The sequence below is a fragment of the Scyliorhinus torazame genome, chromosome 10, assembly GCF_047496885.1.
Source record: "Scyliorhinus torazame isolate Kashiwa2021f chromosome 10, sScyTor2.1, whole genome shotgun sequence".
NCBI classification, from domain to species: domain Eukaryota; kingdom Metazoa; phylum Chordata; class Chondrichthyes; order Carcharhiniformes; family Scyliorhinidae; genus Scyliorhinus; species Scyliorhinus torazame.
Genome location: NC_092716.1, coordinates 185,937,930 through 185,956,552, shown reverse-complemented (window position 1 = coordinate 185,956,552; position 18,623 = coordinate 185,937,930). Strand labels below are relative to the sequence as shown.

Below are 18,623 nucleotides of genomic sequence, written 5' to 3'. Positions count from 1 at the left end.
AGAGGGCGTATTGATGAACAGAGAGGGGGTATTGATGAACAGAGAGGGTATTGATGAACAGAGAGCGTATTGATGAACAGAGAGGGGGTATTGATGAACAGAGAAGGTATTCATGAACAGAGAGAGTATTGATGAACAGAGAGGAGATTGATGAACAGTGAGAGTATTGGTGAACAGAGAGTATTGATGAACAGAAAGGGTATTGATGAACAGAGAGTTCTGTTGAACAGTGAGAATATTGATGAACAGTGAGAGTATTGATGAACAGAGAGTATTGATGAACAGAGAGGGTATTGATGAACAGTGAGAGCATTGGTGAACAGAGAGAGGGTATTGATGAACAGAGAGGTGGTATTGATGAACAGTGAGAGTTTTGATGAACAGAGAGAGTATTGATGAACAGAGAGGGTATTGATGAACAGAGAGAGTATTGATGAACAGAGAGGGTATTGATGAACAGAGAGAGTATTGATGAACAGAGAGGGTATTGATGAACAGAGAGTACTGATGAACAGTGAGAATATGGATGAACAGTGAGAGTATTGATGAACAGAGAGTATTGGTGAACAGTAAGAGTATTGATGAACAGAGAGTACTGATGAACAGTGAGAGTATTGATGAACAGAGAGGGGATTGATGAACAGAGAGAGATTTGATGTACAGTGAGAGTGTTGATGAACAGAGAGGGGGTATTGATGAACAGAGAGCGTATTGATGAACAGAGAGAGTATTGATGAACAGAGAGGGGGTATTGATGAACAGAGAGAGTATTGATGAACAGAGAGGGTATTGATGAACAGAGAGTACTGATGAACAGTGGGAGTATTGATGAACAGAGAGTATTGATGAACAGAGAGGGGATTGAAGAACAGAGAGGGTATTGATGAACAGAGAGTTCTGTTGAACAGGGAGAATATTGATGAACAGTGAGAGTACTGATGAACAGTGAGAATATTGAAGTACAGTGAGAGTATTGATGAACAGTAAGAGTATTGATGAACAGAGAGTACTGATGAACAGAGAGAGTATTCATGAACAGAGAGAGTATTCATGAACAGAGAGAGTATTGATGAACAGAGAGGGAATTGATGAACAGAGAGAGTATTCATGAACAGAGAGGGGGTATTGATGAACAGAGAGGGGGTATTGATGAACAGTGAGAGTATTGATAAACAGTGAGAGTATTGATGAACAGAGAGGGGGCATTGATGAACAGAGAGGGGGCATTGATGAACAGAGAGGGGGCATTGATGAACAGAGAGGGGGTATTGATGAACAGAGAGAGTATTGATGAACAGAGAGAGTATTGATGAACAGAGAGAGTATTGTTGAACAGAGAGAGTATTGATGAACAGAGAGAGGGTATTGCTGAACAGTGAGACTATTGATGAACAGAGAGGGTATTGATGAACAGAGAGGGGGTATTGATGAACAGTGTGAGTATTGATGAACAGTGAGAGTATTGATGAACAGAGAGGGGGTATTGATGAACAGAGAGGGTATTGATGAACAGAGGGAGGTATTGATGAACAGACGGGGGGAATTGATGAACAGAGAGGGGGTATTGATGGACAGAGAGGGCGTATTGATGAACAGAGAGGGGGTATTGATGAACAGAGAGGGTATTGATGAACAGAGAGCGTATTGATGAACAGAGAGGGGGTATTAATGAACAGAGAAGGTATTCATGAACAGAGAGAGTATTGATGAACAGAGAGGAGATTGATGAACAGTGAGAGTATTGATGAACAGAGAGTATTGATGAACAGAAAGGGTATTGATGAACGGAGAGTTCTGTTGAACAGTGAGAATATTGATGAACAGTGAGAGTATTGATGAACAGAAAGTATTGATGAACAGAGTACTGATGAACAGTGAGAGCATTGATGAACAGTGAGAGTATTGATGAACAGAGAGGGAATTGATGAACAGAGAGAGTATTCATGAACAGAGAGGGGGTATTGATGACCAGAGAGGGAGATGATGAACAGAGAGAGTATTGATGAACAGTGAGAGTATTGATGAACAGAGAGGGGGTATTGATGAACAGTGAGAGTATTGATGAACAGAGAGGGGGTATTGATGAACAGAAAGGGGGTATTGATGAAGAGAGAGTATTGATGAACAGAGGGTATTGATGAACAGAGAGGGGGTATTGATGAACAGAGAGGGGGTATTGATGAACAGAGAGGGGGTATTGATGAACAGAGAGTGGGTATTGATGAACAGTGAGAGTATTTATGAACAGTGAGAGTATTCATGAACAGAGAGGGGGTATTGATGAACAGAGAGCGGGTATTGATAAACAGAGAAGGGGTATTGATGAACAGGGAGAGTATTGATGAACAGAGAGGGGGTATTGATGAACAGAGAGGGGGTATTGATGAACAGAGAGGGGGTATTGATGAACAGAGAGGGGGTATTGATGAACAGGGAGGGTATTGATGAACAGGGAGGGTATTGATGAACAGAGAGGGGTATTGATAAACAGAGTCGGTATTGATGAACAGAGAGAGTATTGTTGAATAAAGAGGGCATATTAATGAATAGAGAGGGGATATTGATGAACAGAGAGAGTATATTGATGGACAGAGAGAGTATTGATGGACAGAGAGAGTATTGATGAACAGAGAGGGTATTGATGAACAGAGAGTACTGATGAACAGTGAGAGCATTGATGAACAGTGAGAGCATTGATGAACAGTGAGAGTATTGATGAACAGAGAGGGAATTGATGAACAGAGAGAGTATTCATGAACAGAGAGGGGGTATTGATGACCAGAGAGGGGGATGATGAACAGTGAGAGTATTGATGAACAGAGAGGGGGTATTGATGAACAGTGAGAGTATTGATGAACAGAGAGGGGGTATTGATGAACAGAAAGGGGGTATTGATGAACAGAGAGAGTATTGATGAACAGAGGGTATTGATGAACAGAGAGGGGGTATTGATGAACAGAGAGGGGGTATTGATGAACAGAGAGGGGGTATTGATGAACAGAGAGGGGGTATTGATGAACAGAGAGGGGGTATTGATGAACAGAGAGGGGGTATTGATGAACAGAGAGGGGGTATTGATGAACAGTGAGAGTATTTATGAACAGTGAGGGGGTATTGATGAACAGATAGAGTATTCATGAACAGAGAGGGGGTATTGATGACCAGAGAGGGGATTGATGAACAGAGAGAGTATTGATGGACAGTGAGAGTATTGATGAACAGAGAGAGTATTCATGAACAGAGAGCGGGTATTGATGAACAGAGAGGGGGTATTGATGAACAGGGAGAGTATTGATGAACAGAGAGGGGGAATTGATGAACAGAGAGGTGGTATTGATGAACAGAGAGGGGGTATTGATGAACAGGGAGGGTATTGATGAACAGAGAGGGGTATTGATAAACAGAGTGGGTATTGATGAACAGAGAGAGTATTGTTGAATAAAGAGGGCATATTAATGAATAGAGAGGGGATATTGATGATCAGAGAGAGTATATTGATGAACAGAGAGAGTATTGATGGACAGAGAGACTATTGATGAACAGAGGGGGTATTGATGATCAGTGAGGGTAGTGATGAACAGAGAGAGTATTGATGAACAGAGGGAGTATTGATGAACAGAGAGGGAGTATTGATGAACAGAGAGAGTATTGATGAACAGAGAGAGTATTGATGAATAGTGAGAGTATTGATGAATAGAGAGAGTATTGATGAATAGAGAGAGTATTGATGAATAGAGAGAGTATTGATGAATAGAGAGGAGATATTGATGCACAGAGAGTGTATTGATGAACAGAGAGGGGGTATTGATGAACAGAGAGAGTATTGATGAACAGAAAGGGTATTGATGAACAGAAAGGGTATTGATGAACAGAGAGGGGGTATTGATGAACAGAGAGGGGGTATTGATGAACAGAGAGGGGGTATTGATGAACAGAGAGGGGGTATTGATGAACAGAGGGGGGGTATTGATGAACAGAGAGGGGGTATTGATGAACAGAGAGGGGGTATTGATGAACAGAGAGGGGGTATTGATGAACAGAGAGGGGGTATTGATGAACAGAGAGGGGGTATTGATGAACAGAGAGGGGGTATTGATGAACAGAGAGGGGGTATTGATGAACAGAGAGGGGGTATTGATGAACAGAGAGGGGGTATTGATGAACAGAGAGGGGGTATTGATGAACAGAGAGGGGGTATTGATGAACAGAAAGGAGATATTGATGAGCAGAGAGTATTGATGAACATAGAGGGTATTGATGAACAGAGAGGTGTTATTGATGAACAGAGAGAGGGTATTGATGAACACAGAGGGGGTATTGATGAACAGAAAGGGGATATTGATGAACAGAGAGGCCATTGATGAACAGAGAGGGGGTATTGATGAAAATAGAGAGGGTATTGATGAACACAAAGGGGATATTGATGAGCAGAGAGTATTGATGAACAGAGAGTGTATTGATGAACAGAGTGTTGGTATTGATGAACAGAGAGAGGGTATTGATGAACAGAGAGAGGGTATTGAAGAACAGAGAGGGGGTATTGATGAACTGAGAGGGGGTATTGATGAACTGAGAGGGTATTGATGAACAGAGAGGGTATTGATGAACAGAGAGGGTATTGATGAACAGAGAGGGTATTGATGAACAGAGAGGGGGTATTCATGAACAGAGAGGGGGTATTCATGAACAGAGAGAGTATTAATGAAAGAGAAGGGGTGCTGATGAACAGAGAGGGTATTGATGAACAGAGAGGGGGTATTGATGAACAGAGAGAGTATTAATGAAAGAGAGGGGGTATTGATGAACAGAGAGGGGGTATTGATGAACAGAGAGGGAGTATTAATGAACAGAGAGGGGGTATTGATGAACAGAGAGGGGGTATTGCTGAACAGAGAGGGGTAATTGATGAACAGAGAGGGTATTGATGAACAGAGAGGGGGTATTGATGAACAGAGAGAGTATTAATGAAAGAGAGGGGGTATTGATGAACAGAGAGGGAGTATTAATGAACAGCGAGGGGGTATTGATGAACAGAGAGGGGGTATTGCTGAACAGAGAGGGGTAATTGATGAACAGAGAGGGGTAATTGATGAACAGAGAGGGTATTGATGCACAGAGAGGGTATTGATGCACAGAGAGGGTATTGATGAACAGAGAGGCGGTATTGATGAACAGAGAGAGTATTGATGAACAGAAAGAGGGTATTGATGAACAGAGAGAGTTTTAATGAAAGAGAAGGGGTGTTGATGAACAGAGAGGGTATTGATGAACAGAGAGGGGGTATTGATGAACAGAGAGAGTATTAATGAAAGAGAGGGGGTATTGATGAACAGAGAGGGGGTATTGATGAACAGAGAGGGAGTATTAATGAACAGAGAGGGGGTATTGATGAACAGAGAGAGTGTTGATGAACAGAGAACGCATTGATGAACAGAGAGGTGGTATTGATGAACAGAGAGGGTATTGATGAACTGAGAGGGTATTGATGAACAGAGAGGTGGTATTGATTTTTTTTTTAAATAAATATTTTATTGAAAATTTTTGGTCAACCAACACAGTACATTGTGCATCCTTTACACAACATTATAACAACACAAATAACAATGACCTATTTTATAAACAAAAAATGAATAAATAATAAATAACAAAAATGAAAACTAACCCTAATTGGCAACTGCCTTATCACAAGTAACACTCTCCAAAAATATAATTTAACAGTCCAATATATAATTATCTGTCGCAACGACCTATACATATTATACAGTATATATTTACAACCCTGAGAATCCTTCTGGTTCCTCCTCCCCCCTCCACCCCCTCCCCCTTTCCCGGATCCTGGGCTGCTGCTGCTGCCTTCTTTTTTCCATTCCATCTATCTTTCTGCGAGGTATTCGACGAACGGTTGCCACCGCCTGGTGAACCCTTGAGCCGACCCCCTTAGAACGAATTTAATCCGCTCTAGCTTTATAAACCCTGCCATGTCATTTATCCAGGTCTCCACCCCCGGGGGCTTGGCTTCTTTCCACATTAACAATATCCTGCGCCGGGCTACTAGGGACGCAAAGGCCAAAACATCGGCCTCTCTCGCCTCCTGCACTCCCGGCTCTTGTGCAACCCCAAATATAGCCAACCCCCAGCTTGGTTCGACCCGGACCCCCACTACTTTTGAAAGCACCTTTGTCACCCCCATCCAAAACCCCTGTAGTGCCGGGCATGACCAAAACATATGGGTATGATTCGCTGGGCTTCTCGAGCACCTCGCACACCTATCCTCCACCCCAAAAAATTTACTGAGCCGTGCTCCAGTCATATGCGCCCTGTGTAATACCTTAAACTGAATCAGGCTTAGCCTGGCACACGAGGACGACGTGTTTACCCTGCTTAGGGCATCTGCCCACAGCCCCTCCTCGATCTCCTCCCCCAGCTCTTCTTCCCATTTCCCTTTTAGTTCATCTACCGTAGTCTCCCCTTCGTCCCTCATTTCCCTATATATATCTGACACCTTACCATCACCCACCCGTATCTTTGAGATCACTCTGTCCTGCACCTCTTGTGTTGGGAGCTGTGGGAATTCCCTCACCTGTTTCCTCGCAAAAGCCCTCAGTTGCATCTACCTGAATGCATTCCCTTGGGGCAACCCATATTTCTCGGTCAGCGCTCCCAGACTCGCGAACTTCCCATCTACAAACAGATCTTTCAGTTGCGTTATTCCTGCTCTTTGCCACATTCCATATCCCCCATCCATTCCCCCCGGGGCAAACCTATGGTTGTTTCTTATCGGGGACCCCCCCCAAGGCTCCAGTCTTTCCCCTATGCCGTCTCCACTGTCCCCAAATCTTCAGTGTAGCCACCACCTTGTGGTGTAGTTCCTCGGTGAGAACGGCAATGGGGCTGTCACCATAGCCTGTAGGCTAGTCCCCCTACAGGACTCCCTCTCTAATCTCTTCCACGCCGCTCCCTCCTCCTCTCCCATCCACTTACTCACCATTGAAATATTAGCGGCCCAATAATACTCACTTAGGCTCGGTAGTGCCAGCCCCCCCCACATCCCTGCTACGCTGTAAGAATCCCTTCCTCACTCTCGGGGTCTTCCCGGCCCACACAAAACCCATGATGCTCTTTTCAATCCTTTTAAAAAAAGCCTTCGTGATCACCACCGGGAGGCACTGAAACACAAAGAGGAATCTCGGGAGGACCACCATCTTAACCGCCTGCACCCTCCCTGCCCGTGACAGGGATACCATATCCCATCTCTTAAAATCCTCCTCCATTTGTTCCACCAACCGCGTTAAATTTAACCTATGCAATGTGCCCCAATTCTTGGCTATCTGGATCCCCAGGTAACGAAAGTCCCCTGTTACCTTCCTCAACGGTAGGTCCTCTATTTCTCTACTCTGCTCCCCTGGATGCACCACAAACAACTCACTTTTCTCCATGTTCAATTTATACCCTGAAAAATCCCCAAACTCCCCAAGTATCCGCATTATTTCTGGCATCCCCTCTGCCGGGTCTGCCACGTATAGTAGCAAATCGTTCGCATACAAAGATACCCGGTGTTCTTCTCCTCCTCTAAGTACTCCCCTCCGCTTCTTGGAACCCCTCAACGCTATCGCCAGGGGCTCAATCGCCAGTGCAAACAATAATGGGGACAGAGGGCATCCCTGCCTTGTCCATCTATGGAGCCGCAAATATGCAGATCCCCGTCCATTCGCGACCACGCTCACCATCGGGGCCCTATACAACAGCTGCACCCATCTAACATACCCCTCTCCAAAACCGAATCTCCTCAACACCTCCCACACATAATCCCACTCCACTCTATCAAATGCTTTCTCGGCATCCATCGCCACTACTATCTCCGTTTCCCCCTCTGGTGGGGCCATCATCATTACCCCTAACAGCCTCCGTATATTCGTGTTCAGCTGTCTCCCCTTCACAAACCCAGTTTGGTCCTCGTGGACCACCCCCGGGACACATTCCTCTATTCTCATTGCCATTACCTTGGCCAGGATCTTGGCATCTACATTTAGGAGGGAAATAGGTCTATAGGACCCGCATTATAGGGGGTCCTTTTGCTTCTTTAAGAGAAGCGATATCGTTGCTTCAGACATAGTCGGGGGCAGTTGTCCCCTTCCCTTTGCCTCATTAAAGGTCCTCGTCAATACCGGGGCGAGCAAGTCCACATATTTTCTATAGAATTCGACTGGGAATCCATCCGGTCCCGGGGCCTTTCCTGCCTGCATGCTCCTAATTCCTTTCACCACTTCTTCTACCTCGATCTGTGCTCCCAGTCCCACCCTTTCCTGCTCTTCCACCTTGGGAAATTCCAGCCGATCCAAGAAGCCCATCTTCTCTCCCTCCCATCCGGGGGTTGAGCTTCATATAATTTTTTATAAAATGTCTTGACCACTCCATTCACTCTCTCTGCTCCCCACTCCATCTCTCCTTCCTCATCCCTCACTCCCCCTATTTCCCTCGCTGCTCCCCTTTTCCTCAATTGGTGTGCCAGCAACCTGCTCGCCTTCTCCCCATATTCGTACTGTACACCCTGTGCCTTCCTCCATTGTGCCTCTGCAGTACCCGTAGTCAGCAAGTCAAATTCTACATGTAGCCTTTGCCTTTCCCTGTACAGTCCCTCCTCCGGTGCTTCCGCATATTGTCTGTCCACCCTCAAAAGTTCTTGCAGCAACCGCTCCCGTTCCTTACTCTCCTGCTTCCCTTTATGTGCCCTTATTGATATCAGCTCCCCTCTAACCACCGCCTTCAACGCCTCCCAGACCACTCCCACCTGGACCTCCCCATTATCATTGAGTTCCAAGTACTTTTCAATGCACCCCCTCACCCTCAGACACACACCCTCATCTGCCATTAGTCCCATGTCCATTCTCCAGGGTGGGCGCCCTCCTGTTTCCTCCCCTATCTCCAAGTCTACCCAGTGTGGAGCGTGATCCGAAATGGCTATAGCCGTATACTCCGTTCCCCTCACCTTCGGGATCAACGCCCTTCCCAGCACAAAAAAGTCTATTCGCGAGTAGACTTTATGGACATAGGAGAAAAAGGAGAACTCCTTACTCCTAGGTCTGCTAAATCTCCACGGGTCTACACCTCCCATCTGCTCCATAAAATCTTTAAGTACCTTGGCTGCTGCCGGCCTCCTTCCAGTCCTGGACTTCGACCTATCCAGCCCTGGTTCCAACACCGTATTAAAATCTCCCCCCATTATCAGCTTTCCCATCTCTAGGTCCGGAATGCGTCCTAGCATCCGCCTCATAAAATTGGCATCATCCCAGTTCGGGGCATATACGTTTACCAAAACCACCGTCTCCCCCTGTAGTTTGCCACTCACCATCACGTATCTGCCCCCGTTATCCGCCACTATAGTCTTTGCCTCGAACATTACCCGCTTCTCCACTAATATAGCCACCCCCCTGTTTTTCGCATCTAGCCCCGAATGGAACACCTGCCCCACCCATCCTTTGCGTAGCCTAACCTGGTCTATCAGTTTCAGGTGCGTTTCCTGTAACATAACCACATCTGCCTTAAGTTTCTTAAGGTGTGCGAGTACCCGTGCCCTCTTTATCGGCCCGTTCAGCCCTCTCACGTTCCACGTGATCAGCCGGGTTGGGGGGGCTTCCTACCACCCCCCCCCCTTGTCGATTAGCCATCACCTTTTTCCAGCTCCTCACCCGGTTCCCACGCAGCTGTATCTCCCCCAGGCGGCGCCCCCCCGCCCATCCCCTCCCATACCAGCTCCCCCCTCTCCCCAGCAGCAGCAACCCAGTAATTCCCCCCTCCCATCCCCCCCCGCTAGAACCCCCGCTAGCGTAATTACACCCCCCATGTTGCTCCCAGAAGTCAGCAAACTCTGGCCGACCTCGGCTTCCCCCCGTGATCTCGGCTCGCACCGTGCGACGCCCCTTCCTTCCTGCTTCTCTATTCCCGCCATGATTATCATAGCGCGGGAACCAAGCCCGCGCTTCTCCCTTGGCCCCGCCCCCAATGGCCAACGCCCCATCTCCTCCACCTCCCCTCCTCCCCCCATCACCACCTGTGGAAGAGAGAAAAGTTACCACATCGCAGGATTAGTACATAAAACTCCTCTTTCCCCCCTTTTTAACCTCCCTCTTTGCCCCCCACATTCGCCCCACCACTTTGTTCAAACGTTCTTTTTAATAACCCGCTCATTCCAGTTTTTCTTCCACAATAAAAGTCCACGCTTCATCCGCCGTCTCAAAGTAGTGGTGCCTCCCTCGATATGTGACCCACAGTCTTGCCGGTTGCAGCATTCCAAATTTTATCTTCTTTTTATGAAGCACCGCCTTGGCCCGATTAAAGCTCGCCCTCCTTCTCGCCACCTCCGCACTCCAGTCTTGATAAACGCGGATCACCACGTTCTCCCATTTACTGCTCCGAGTTTTCTTTGCCCATCTAAGGACCATTTCTCTATCCTTAAAACGGAGGAATCTCACCACTATGGCTCTGGGAATTTCTCCTGCTCTCGGCCCTCGCGCCATCACTCGGTATGCTCCCTCCACCTCCAACGGACCCGCCGGGGCCTCCGCTCCCATTAACGAGTGCAGCATCGTGCTCACATATGCCCCGACGTCTGCTCCCTCCACACCTTCAGGAAGACCAAGAATCCTCAGGTTGTTCCTCCTTGCGTTGTTCTCCAGTGCCTCCAACCTTTCCACACATCGTTTCTGATGTGCCTCATGCATCTCCGTCTTCACCACCAGGCCCTGTATGTCGTCCTCATTCTCGGCTGCCTTTGCCTTCACGACCCGAAGCTCCCGCTCCTGGGTCTTTTGTTCCTCCTTTAGCCCTTCGATTGCCTGTAGTATCGGGGCCAACAGCTCTTTCTTCATTTCCTTTTTGAGCTCTTCCACACAGCATTTCAAGAACTCTTGTTGTTCAGGGCCCCATGTTAAACTGCCACCTTCCGACGCCATCTTGGTTTTTGCTTGCCTTCCTTGCCGCTGTTCTAAAGGATCCACCGCAATCCGGCCACTTTCTCCTCCTTTTTTCATCCGTAACCAGGGGGGATTCCCTTCTGGTTTACCGCACAGTGTTTTTAGCCGTCACAATTGCCGTTGGGGCTCCTATCAAGAGCCCAAAAGTCCGTTTCACCGGGAGCTGCCGAAACGTGCGACTCAGCTGGTCATCGCCGCACCCGGAAGTCCGAGAGGTGGTGTTGATGAACAGAGACGGGATATTGATGTACAGTAAGGGGATATTGATGAACAGAGAGTATTGATGAACAGAGAGAGTATTGATGAACATAAAGGGTATTGATGAACAGAGAGGGGGTATTGATGAACAGAGAGGGGGTATTGATGAACAGAAAGGGGATATTGATGAGCAGAGAGTATTGATGAACAGAGAGGGTATTGATGAACAGAGAGGGGGTATTGATGAACAGAGAGGGGGTATTGATGAACAGAGAGAGTATTGATGAACAGAGAGAGTATTGATGAACAGAGAGAGTATTGATGAACAGAGAGCGTATTGATGAACAGAGAGGGGGTATAGATGAACAGAGAGGCAGTATTGATGAACAGAGAGAGTATTGATGAACAGAGAGGGGTTATTGATGAACAGAAAGGGGGTATTGATGAACAGAGAGAGTATTAATGAAAGAGAGGGGGTGTTGATGAACAGAGAGAGTATTGATGAAGAGAGAGAGTATTGATGAACAGAGAGGGTATTGATGAACAGAGAGAGTATTGATGAATAGAGAGGGGGTATTGATGAACAGAGAGGGGGTATTGATGAACAGAGAGGGGGTATTGATGAACAGAGAGGGGGTATTGATGAACAGAGAGGGGGTATTGATGAACAGAGAGGGGGTATTGATGAACAGAGAGGGGGTATTGATGAACAGAGAGGGGGTACTGATGAACAGAGAGTACTGATGAACAGAGAGAGTATTGATGAACAGAGAGAGTATTGATGAACAGAGTATTGATGAACAGAGAGAGTATTGATGAACAGAGAGAGTATTGATGAACAGAGAGGGGGTATTGATGAACAGAGAGAGTATTGATGAACAGAGAGGGGGTATTGATGAACAGAGAGGGGGTATTGATGAACAGAGAGGGGGTATTGATGAACAGAGAGGGGGTATTGATGAACAGAGAGGGGGTATTGATGAACAGAGAGGGGGTATTGATGAACAGAGAGGGGGTATTGATGAACAGAGAGGGTATTGATGAACAGAGAGGGTATTGATGAACAGAGAGGGTATTGATGAACAGAGAGGGTATTGATGAACAGAGAGAGTATTGATGAACAGAGAGGGGGTATTCATGAACAGAGAGAATATTGATGAAAAGAGAGGGTATTGATGAACAGAGAGGGTATTGATGAACAGAGAGGGTATTGATGAACAGAGAGGGTATTGATGAACAGAGAGGGGGTATTGATGAACAGAAAGGGGATATTGATGATCAGAGAGTATTGATGAACAGAGAGAGTATTGATGAACATAGAGGGTATTGATGAACAGAGAGGGGGTATTGCTGAACAGAAAGGGGATATTGATGAGCAGAGAGTATTGATGAACAGAGAGGGTATTGATGAACAGAGAGGGGGTATTGATGAACAGAGAGGCGGTATTGATGAACAGAGAGAGTATTGATGAACAGAGAGCGTATTGATGAACAGAGAGGGGGTATAGATGAACAGAGAGGCAGTATTGATGAACAGAGAGTATTGATGAACAGAGAGGGGTTATTGGTGAACAGAAAGGTGGTATTGATGAACAGAGAGAGTATTAATGAACAGAGAGGGTATTGATGAACAGAGAGGGGGTATTGATGAACAGAGAGGGGGTATTGATGAACAGAGAGGGGGTATTGATGAACAGAGAGGGGGTACTGATGAACAGAGAGTACTGATGAACAGAGAGAGTATTGATGAACAGAGAGAGTATTGATGAACAGAGTATTGATGAACAGAGAGAGTATTGATGAACAGAGAGAGTATTGATGAACAGAGAGGGGGTATTGATGAACAGAGAGAGTATTGATGAACAGAGAGGGGGTATTGATGAACAGAGAGGGGGTATTGATGAACAGAGAGGGGGTATTGATGAACAGAGAGGGGGTATTGATGAACAGAGAGGGGGTATTGATGAACAGAGAGGGGGTATTGATGAACAGAGAGGGGGTATTGATGAACAGAGAGGGTATTGATGAACAGAGAGGGTATTGATGAACAGAGAGGGTATTGATGAACAGAGAGGGTATTGATGAACAGAGAGAGTATTGATGAACAGAGAGGGGGTATTCATGAACAGAGAGAATATTGATGAAAAGAGAGGGTATTGATGAACAGAGAGGGTATTGATGAACAGAGAGGGTATTGATGAACAGAGAGGGTATTGATGAACAGAGAGGGGGTATTGATGAACAGAAAGGGGATATTGATGATCAGAGAGTATTGATGAACAGAGAGAGTATTGATGAACATAGAGGGTATTGATGAACAGAGAGGGGGTATTGATGAACAGAAAGGGGATATTGATGAGCAGAGAGTATTGATGAACAGAGAGGGTATTGATGAACAGAGAGGGGGTATTGATGAACAGAGAGGCGGTATTGATGAACAGAGAGAGTATTGATGAACAGAGAGCGTATTGATGAACAGAGAGGGGGTATAGATGAACAGAGAGGCAGTATTGATGAACAGAGAGTATTGATGAACAGAGAGGGGTTATTGGTGAACAGAAAGGTGGTATTGATGAACAGAGAGAGTATTAATGAACAGAGAGGGTATTGATGAACAGAGAGCGGGTATTGATGAACAGTGGGAGTATTGATGAACAGAGAGGGTATTGATGAACAGAGAGGGGGTATTGATGAACAGAGAGGGTATTGATGAACAGAGAGGGTATTGATGAACAGAGAGGGGGTATTGATGAACAGAAAGGGGATATTGATGATCAGAGAGTATTGATGAACAGAGAGAGTATTGATGAACATAGAGGGTATTGATGAACAGAGAGGGGGTATTGCTGAACAGAAAGGGGATATTGATGAGCAGAGAGTATTGATGAACAGAGAGGGTATTGATGAACAGAGAGGGGGTATTGATGAACAGAGAGGCGGTATTGATGAACAGAGAGAGTATTGATGAACAGAGAGCGTATTGATGAACAGAGAGGGGGTATAGATGAACAGAGAGGCAGTATTGATGAACAGAGAGTATTGATGAACAGAGAGGGGTTATTGGTGAACAGAAAGGTGGTATTGATGAACAGAGAGAGTATTAATGAACAGAGAGGGTATTGATGAACAGAGAGCGGGTATTGATGAACAGTGGGAGTATTGATGAACAGAGAGGGTATTGATGAACAGAGAGGGGGTATTGATGAACAGAGAGGGTATTGATGAACAGAGAGGGTATTGATGAACAGAGAGGGGGTATTCATGAACAGAGAGAATATTGATGGACAGAGTGTGGTATCACAGGAATGGCCAGTATTTCTGAGACTCACTGTGTTAGGTTGTGCTGATTAATTACATAAAGGGCAGGATTCTCCATTGGCTTACGCCGATATCATAATCGGCAATCAGGCGAAGAATCCACTCCGACTCCGAAATCGGGGCCGGCACCGGTTTGACTCCGGTGTGCCATACTCCACCCCTCAGAAGCAGCGTAATGACGTCACGCGCCGTACGCCATTGCAACGGCATTGACGCGTCATCGGCAGGCCCTCCTGTGATGCTCCACCCCCGATGGTCCGAGTTCCCGACTGTGCGGTTGACATGTGGTCTGAACGGTCAGGAACCGACCAGAACCGTACGTGTCCAGCACCGCCACACTCTGCCGGGATCCGTGCCGCTGTCTGGGGGAGGTGCAATCCGTGAGGGCTGGGCGATGGTGGAGGATGGCCAGGGGGTTGCCTGTGGGTTCGCGGATGGCGGGTCGGGTCCGCTTCAGATCGTCACCCTGCGCATGTGCTGCCAGGAACCTGGCCATTCTTTGGCCATTTTCAGTTTGGGAACTGGGAGTTCCACCTGGCGCCGCTGCTAGCCCCTCACCAGTCCCGGAATCGGTGAGGGTTCAGCATCGATTTTGGCATCATAAAACGCCCGCGAATCCTCCGTTTGAGCCGGCACTTAGCCGCTGAAACGGAGAATCCAGCCTAAAGAATTTCAGTTGCTCCACAAACAAACCCCATCCTTTATTTTACTTACATCAGGAAAGTCACAATCCTCAGCTTGAATTTCTAGCGGTTTTGTTGTTGTACCTTGTCCTATGACAATGCTCTTGGCTTCTGAATTTTCTTGTATATTTCCATTGTAGATTTCCCTTGTAAATTTCGGTCGACACTGGTTTACTCTCAAAACTTTGAGGCTAACAGTGGTTGTGCTGAATTTGTAATGATCATTTTCCTGATAAGCCTGTGGAATAAAATCAGGTGATTATAATCTTAGGCAGTCACACTCAATATTGTAGTCTGCCAGGGTCAGTGAGATTTCAGAAGGTCAATGGAATCCCTTGGGATCAGTAATGGAATATCTAAGGGTCAATGGGATCTCTTTGGATCAGTGGGTGGCTTGGGATCAAGGGGGTGTCTCAATGCCAGCGTTGTCTCTTGGGGTCAGTGCAATCCCTCAGGGTCAGTGAGGTCTCTGGGGGCCAGTGGAGCCACTTAGGGTCAGTGGGGTCTCTTGGGACTAATAACATTCTCCAGGTTACTTGTGATCTTCTGGATGAGTTTCAATCAGACAGGTTGAAGAAGGGATTTCTGGATTTATCCCTAATAATTGACCCGCTTATTTGCCTATTTTCTTCTTCTTTCTCAAGTAAATCTTTTTAGGCAGGGAGTATTTGAATCCTAATACCGAAGGCATCACAAACATCTGGCTGAATAGTCCAGGTGTTATTTCCCTCTCCAGCACAGCTGTCTATGTCTATTATTTCATAGAGATATTAGGGACAGTTTTGCATCGAGTGCACAATAGGAATGAAGCACAGGGACTGGGTATAGAGATTGGCACTTTCCACCTTTTAGTCAATTGAGACTTTATTTTCATTTTTGGCAATGTGGGCATCACTGGTTCGGCCAGAATTTATTGTCCATCCCTAACTACCCAAGAAAAAGATATGCCCAATCCTTCAATCTACATTCCCATTAAGGAAGGCTTTGTGGAGGGAATAGGGCCCACCAAATTATCGAATCCTTACAGTGCAGAAGGAGGCCATTCAGCCCATCGAATCTGCATCGACCCTTCAAACAAGCACTCGACCCATGTCCACCCTGCCCTATCCCCTAACCTGCACATCTCTGGACACTAAGGGGCAATTTAGAATGGCCAATCTCCCTAACCTGCACATCTTTGGACTGCAGGAGGAAACGGGAGCACCCGGTGGAAACCCACGCAGACACGGGAAGAATGTACAAACTCCACACAGACAATGACCCAAGGCCGGAATTGAATCCGAGTCCATGGTGCTGTGAGGCAGAAGTGCTAACCACTGTGCCACCGCATCGCCCTTTCTCCACAGGCAGGGAAAAGAGAAGACAAGTCAGCAAGATGAGTATTCCCTTGTCTATCCAAATCCAACAGACGACACGGTGACCCTGAGTTGCATTTCAGTTCCACCCTCCCAAGTGTCAACCCCCCAAACCCACACCCACCTCTCAGCCATTCCCCTCCGACATGTTGCCTTCCACACTGCACCCGTGTCCCCATCAGTGAGTGGCACTGGGGAGCTTATCCTCACCATCCATCCCTGTCAACAGGGGTACCAGTGGCTGCTGTAACCCATGCCAGCGATAGGCTCTGCTGTCCGTGTCCTTCTCCCAGTGGGGCCTAATGTGGGTGTCTTCATTCAATCATAGAATCATAGAATTATAGAATTTACAGTGCAGAAGGAGGCCATTTGGCCCATCAAATCATTGGGTGGGCCTTGTGTTATCCCGCCAGCAGGGTGGCACCTGGTTATGCGGTGGAGAGGGTCACCTTGTGCGACCAATTGCCTCCATATTCCCATCGGATGGAAAATCCTGGGGAGTGCAGTCAAAATTCCCTGTTTCGAATTTGCGTGGGATTGTTTGCTTACCAAGAATGGGATTTCACCAGGATACCCCTAAACCATAACATTTATGTTTGTCAACAACAATACTTTGCATCCAACGAATGGATTTAAATGCAATCCCTACAGCAAAGGAGCAGCTAGAAAATTAGTCAAAGGCTGTGAACATTCTCCTCAAAGGATATTAAAAGGAATTTATAAAATGATTTAATTGAGTGATAGTGAGTGAAAGGAACTAACTTTCACATTACACTATTGCAAATTTAGTAATCAGAAAAAAATGCTCTTTGAACTTGAAAACGTAAGAGGTGGTGTACATACCATGACTGTTAGTACAATTAGATTTAGACTTGTTGCAACTTTAGTCATCGTTATGGCTCCAGTGTTTGGATTCATTATGAAAGCATTCTCGTGATCCCCTAGAAAATGAAAATGAGAAATGAAATCTAAGGTCGCAGACAATTTAGTCGACAACATTTCACCATCCAATGTTAAATATCGCTGAGTCCAAGGGCACAGAATTTCTGGAATCAAAGTCCTGATTGAACGAGAGGAACAGACATGGAAAACAGAATTTCCAGCATTAATCCATCTGGGGGAATTCCAAAAGGATAAACACCATTGGGCAAAACTGGGTCAGCAAATCTTTAAAAGTGAGAAGCGCGGGAGACAAAGTAGACGGGATTCTAAGTTTATATAAGAAGGGTCACAGAATGCAACAGCAAACAGATAATGTTAAATCTATACAGACCACTAATTAGGCCACATGTAGAATATTCTGTTCAGTTTCTGGCATAGCATTTTAGGAAAGGTATATGGGGCAGCACGGTAGCATAGTGGTTAGCACAGTTGCTTCACAGCTCCAGGGTCCCAGGTTCGATTCCCCGCTGGGTCACTGTCTGTGCGGAGTCTGCACGCTCTCCCGGTGTCTGCGTGGGTTTCCTCTGGATGCTCCGGTTTCCTCCCACAGTTCAAAGATGTGCGGGTTAGGTGGATTAGCCATGCTAAATTGCCCTCAGTGTCCAAAAAAGGTTAAGTGGGGGTTACTGGGTTACAGTGATAGGGTAGAGACGTAAGCTTGAGTAGGGTGCTCTTTGTAAGGACCAGTGCAGACTCGATGGGCCGAATGGCCTCCTTCTGCACTGTAAATTCTATGATTCTATGATCAAGGTCTTGGTGAGGCTGTGAAAGAGGTAAGTCCAGAGGACCTAGGGGTGACAGGAATTAGTTATAGGAAGAGACAAAAGAAACTACTGGGATTTGTTTCCTTAAGGAAAGTTAGAAGGGGTTCAAGAGCAGCAACCTACATTTATAAAGGGTGCGATCTTCCAGCCACGCTGCGCCAGAAAAGCATCTCGGTGCGGCGCATGAAAGCCGAGAGACCCGTTCCCGTGATCCACCCGGCTCGCAACACCTCTCGAGATTCAACGCAATCTCGCGAGACATTGCAAGGAGAATCCCGCCCATAATGGGTGAGATCGCTTTTTGGCAAATCTGTATGTTATATTACTCTTTTAGTAATATATCTCGTTACTCTTTGCTTTTCATCCAGAATGATCTGATGGTGTGATCCTGGA

General features: G+C 46.4%; 1 protein-coding gene across 10 annotated transcripts in view; it reads right to left on the bottom strand.

Annotated features, from left to right (window-relative positions):
- LOC140384430 (cadherin-related family member 5-like) overlaps positions 1–18,623 on the bottom strand; it is a 172,999-nt gene that overhangs the window by 78,259 nt on the left and 76,117 nt on the right. For all 10 annotated transcript variants that reach the window (XM_072466121.1, XM_072466118.1, XM_072466120.1 and 7 more), the window contains exons 9-10: positions 17,368–17,465; positions 15,201–15,407 (exon numbers count right to left, since the gene is read on the bottom strand). In XM_072466121.1, coding sequence (XP_072322222.1) covers positions 15,201–15,407; positions 17,368–17,465 — 305 coding nt within the window. The remainder of the gene's footprint in view (positions 1–15,200; positions 15,408–17,367; positions 17,466–18,623) is intronic.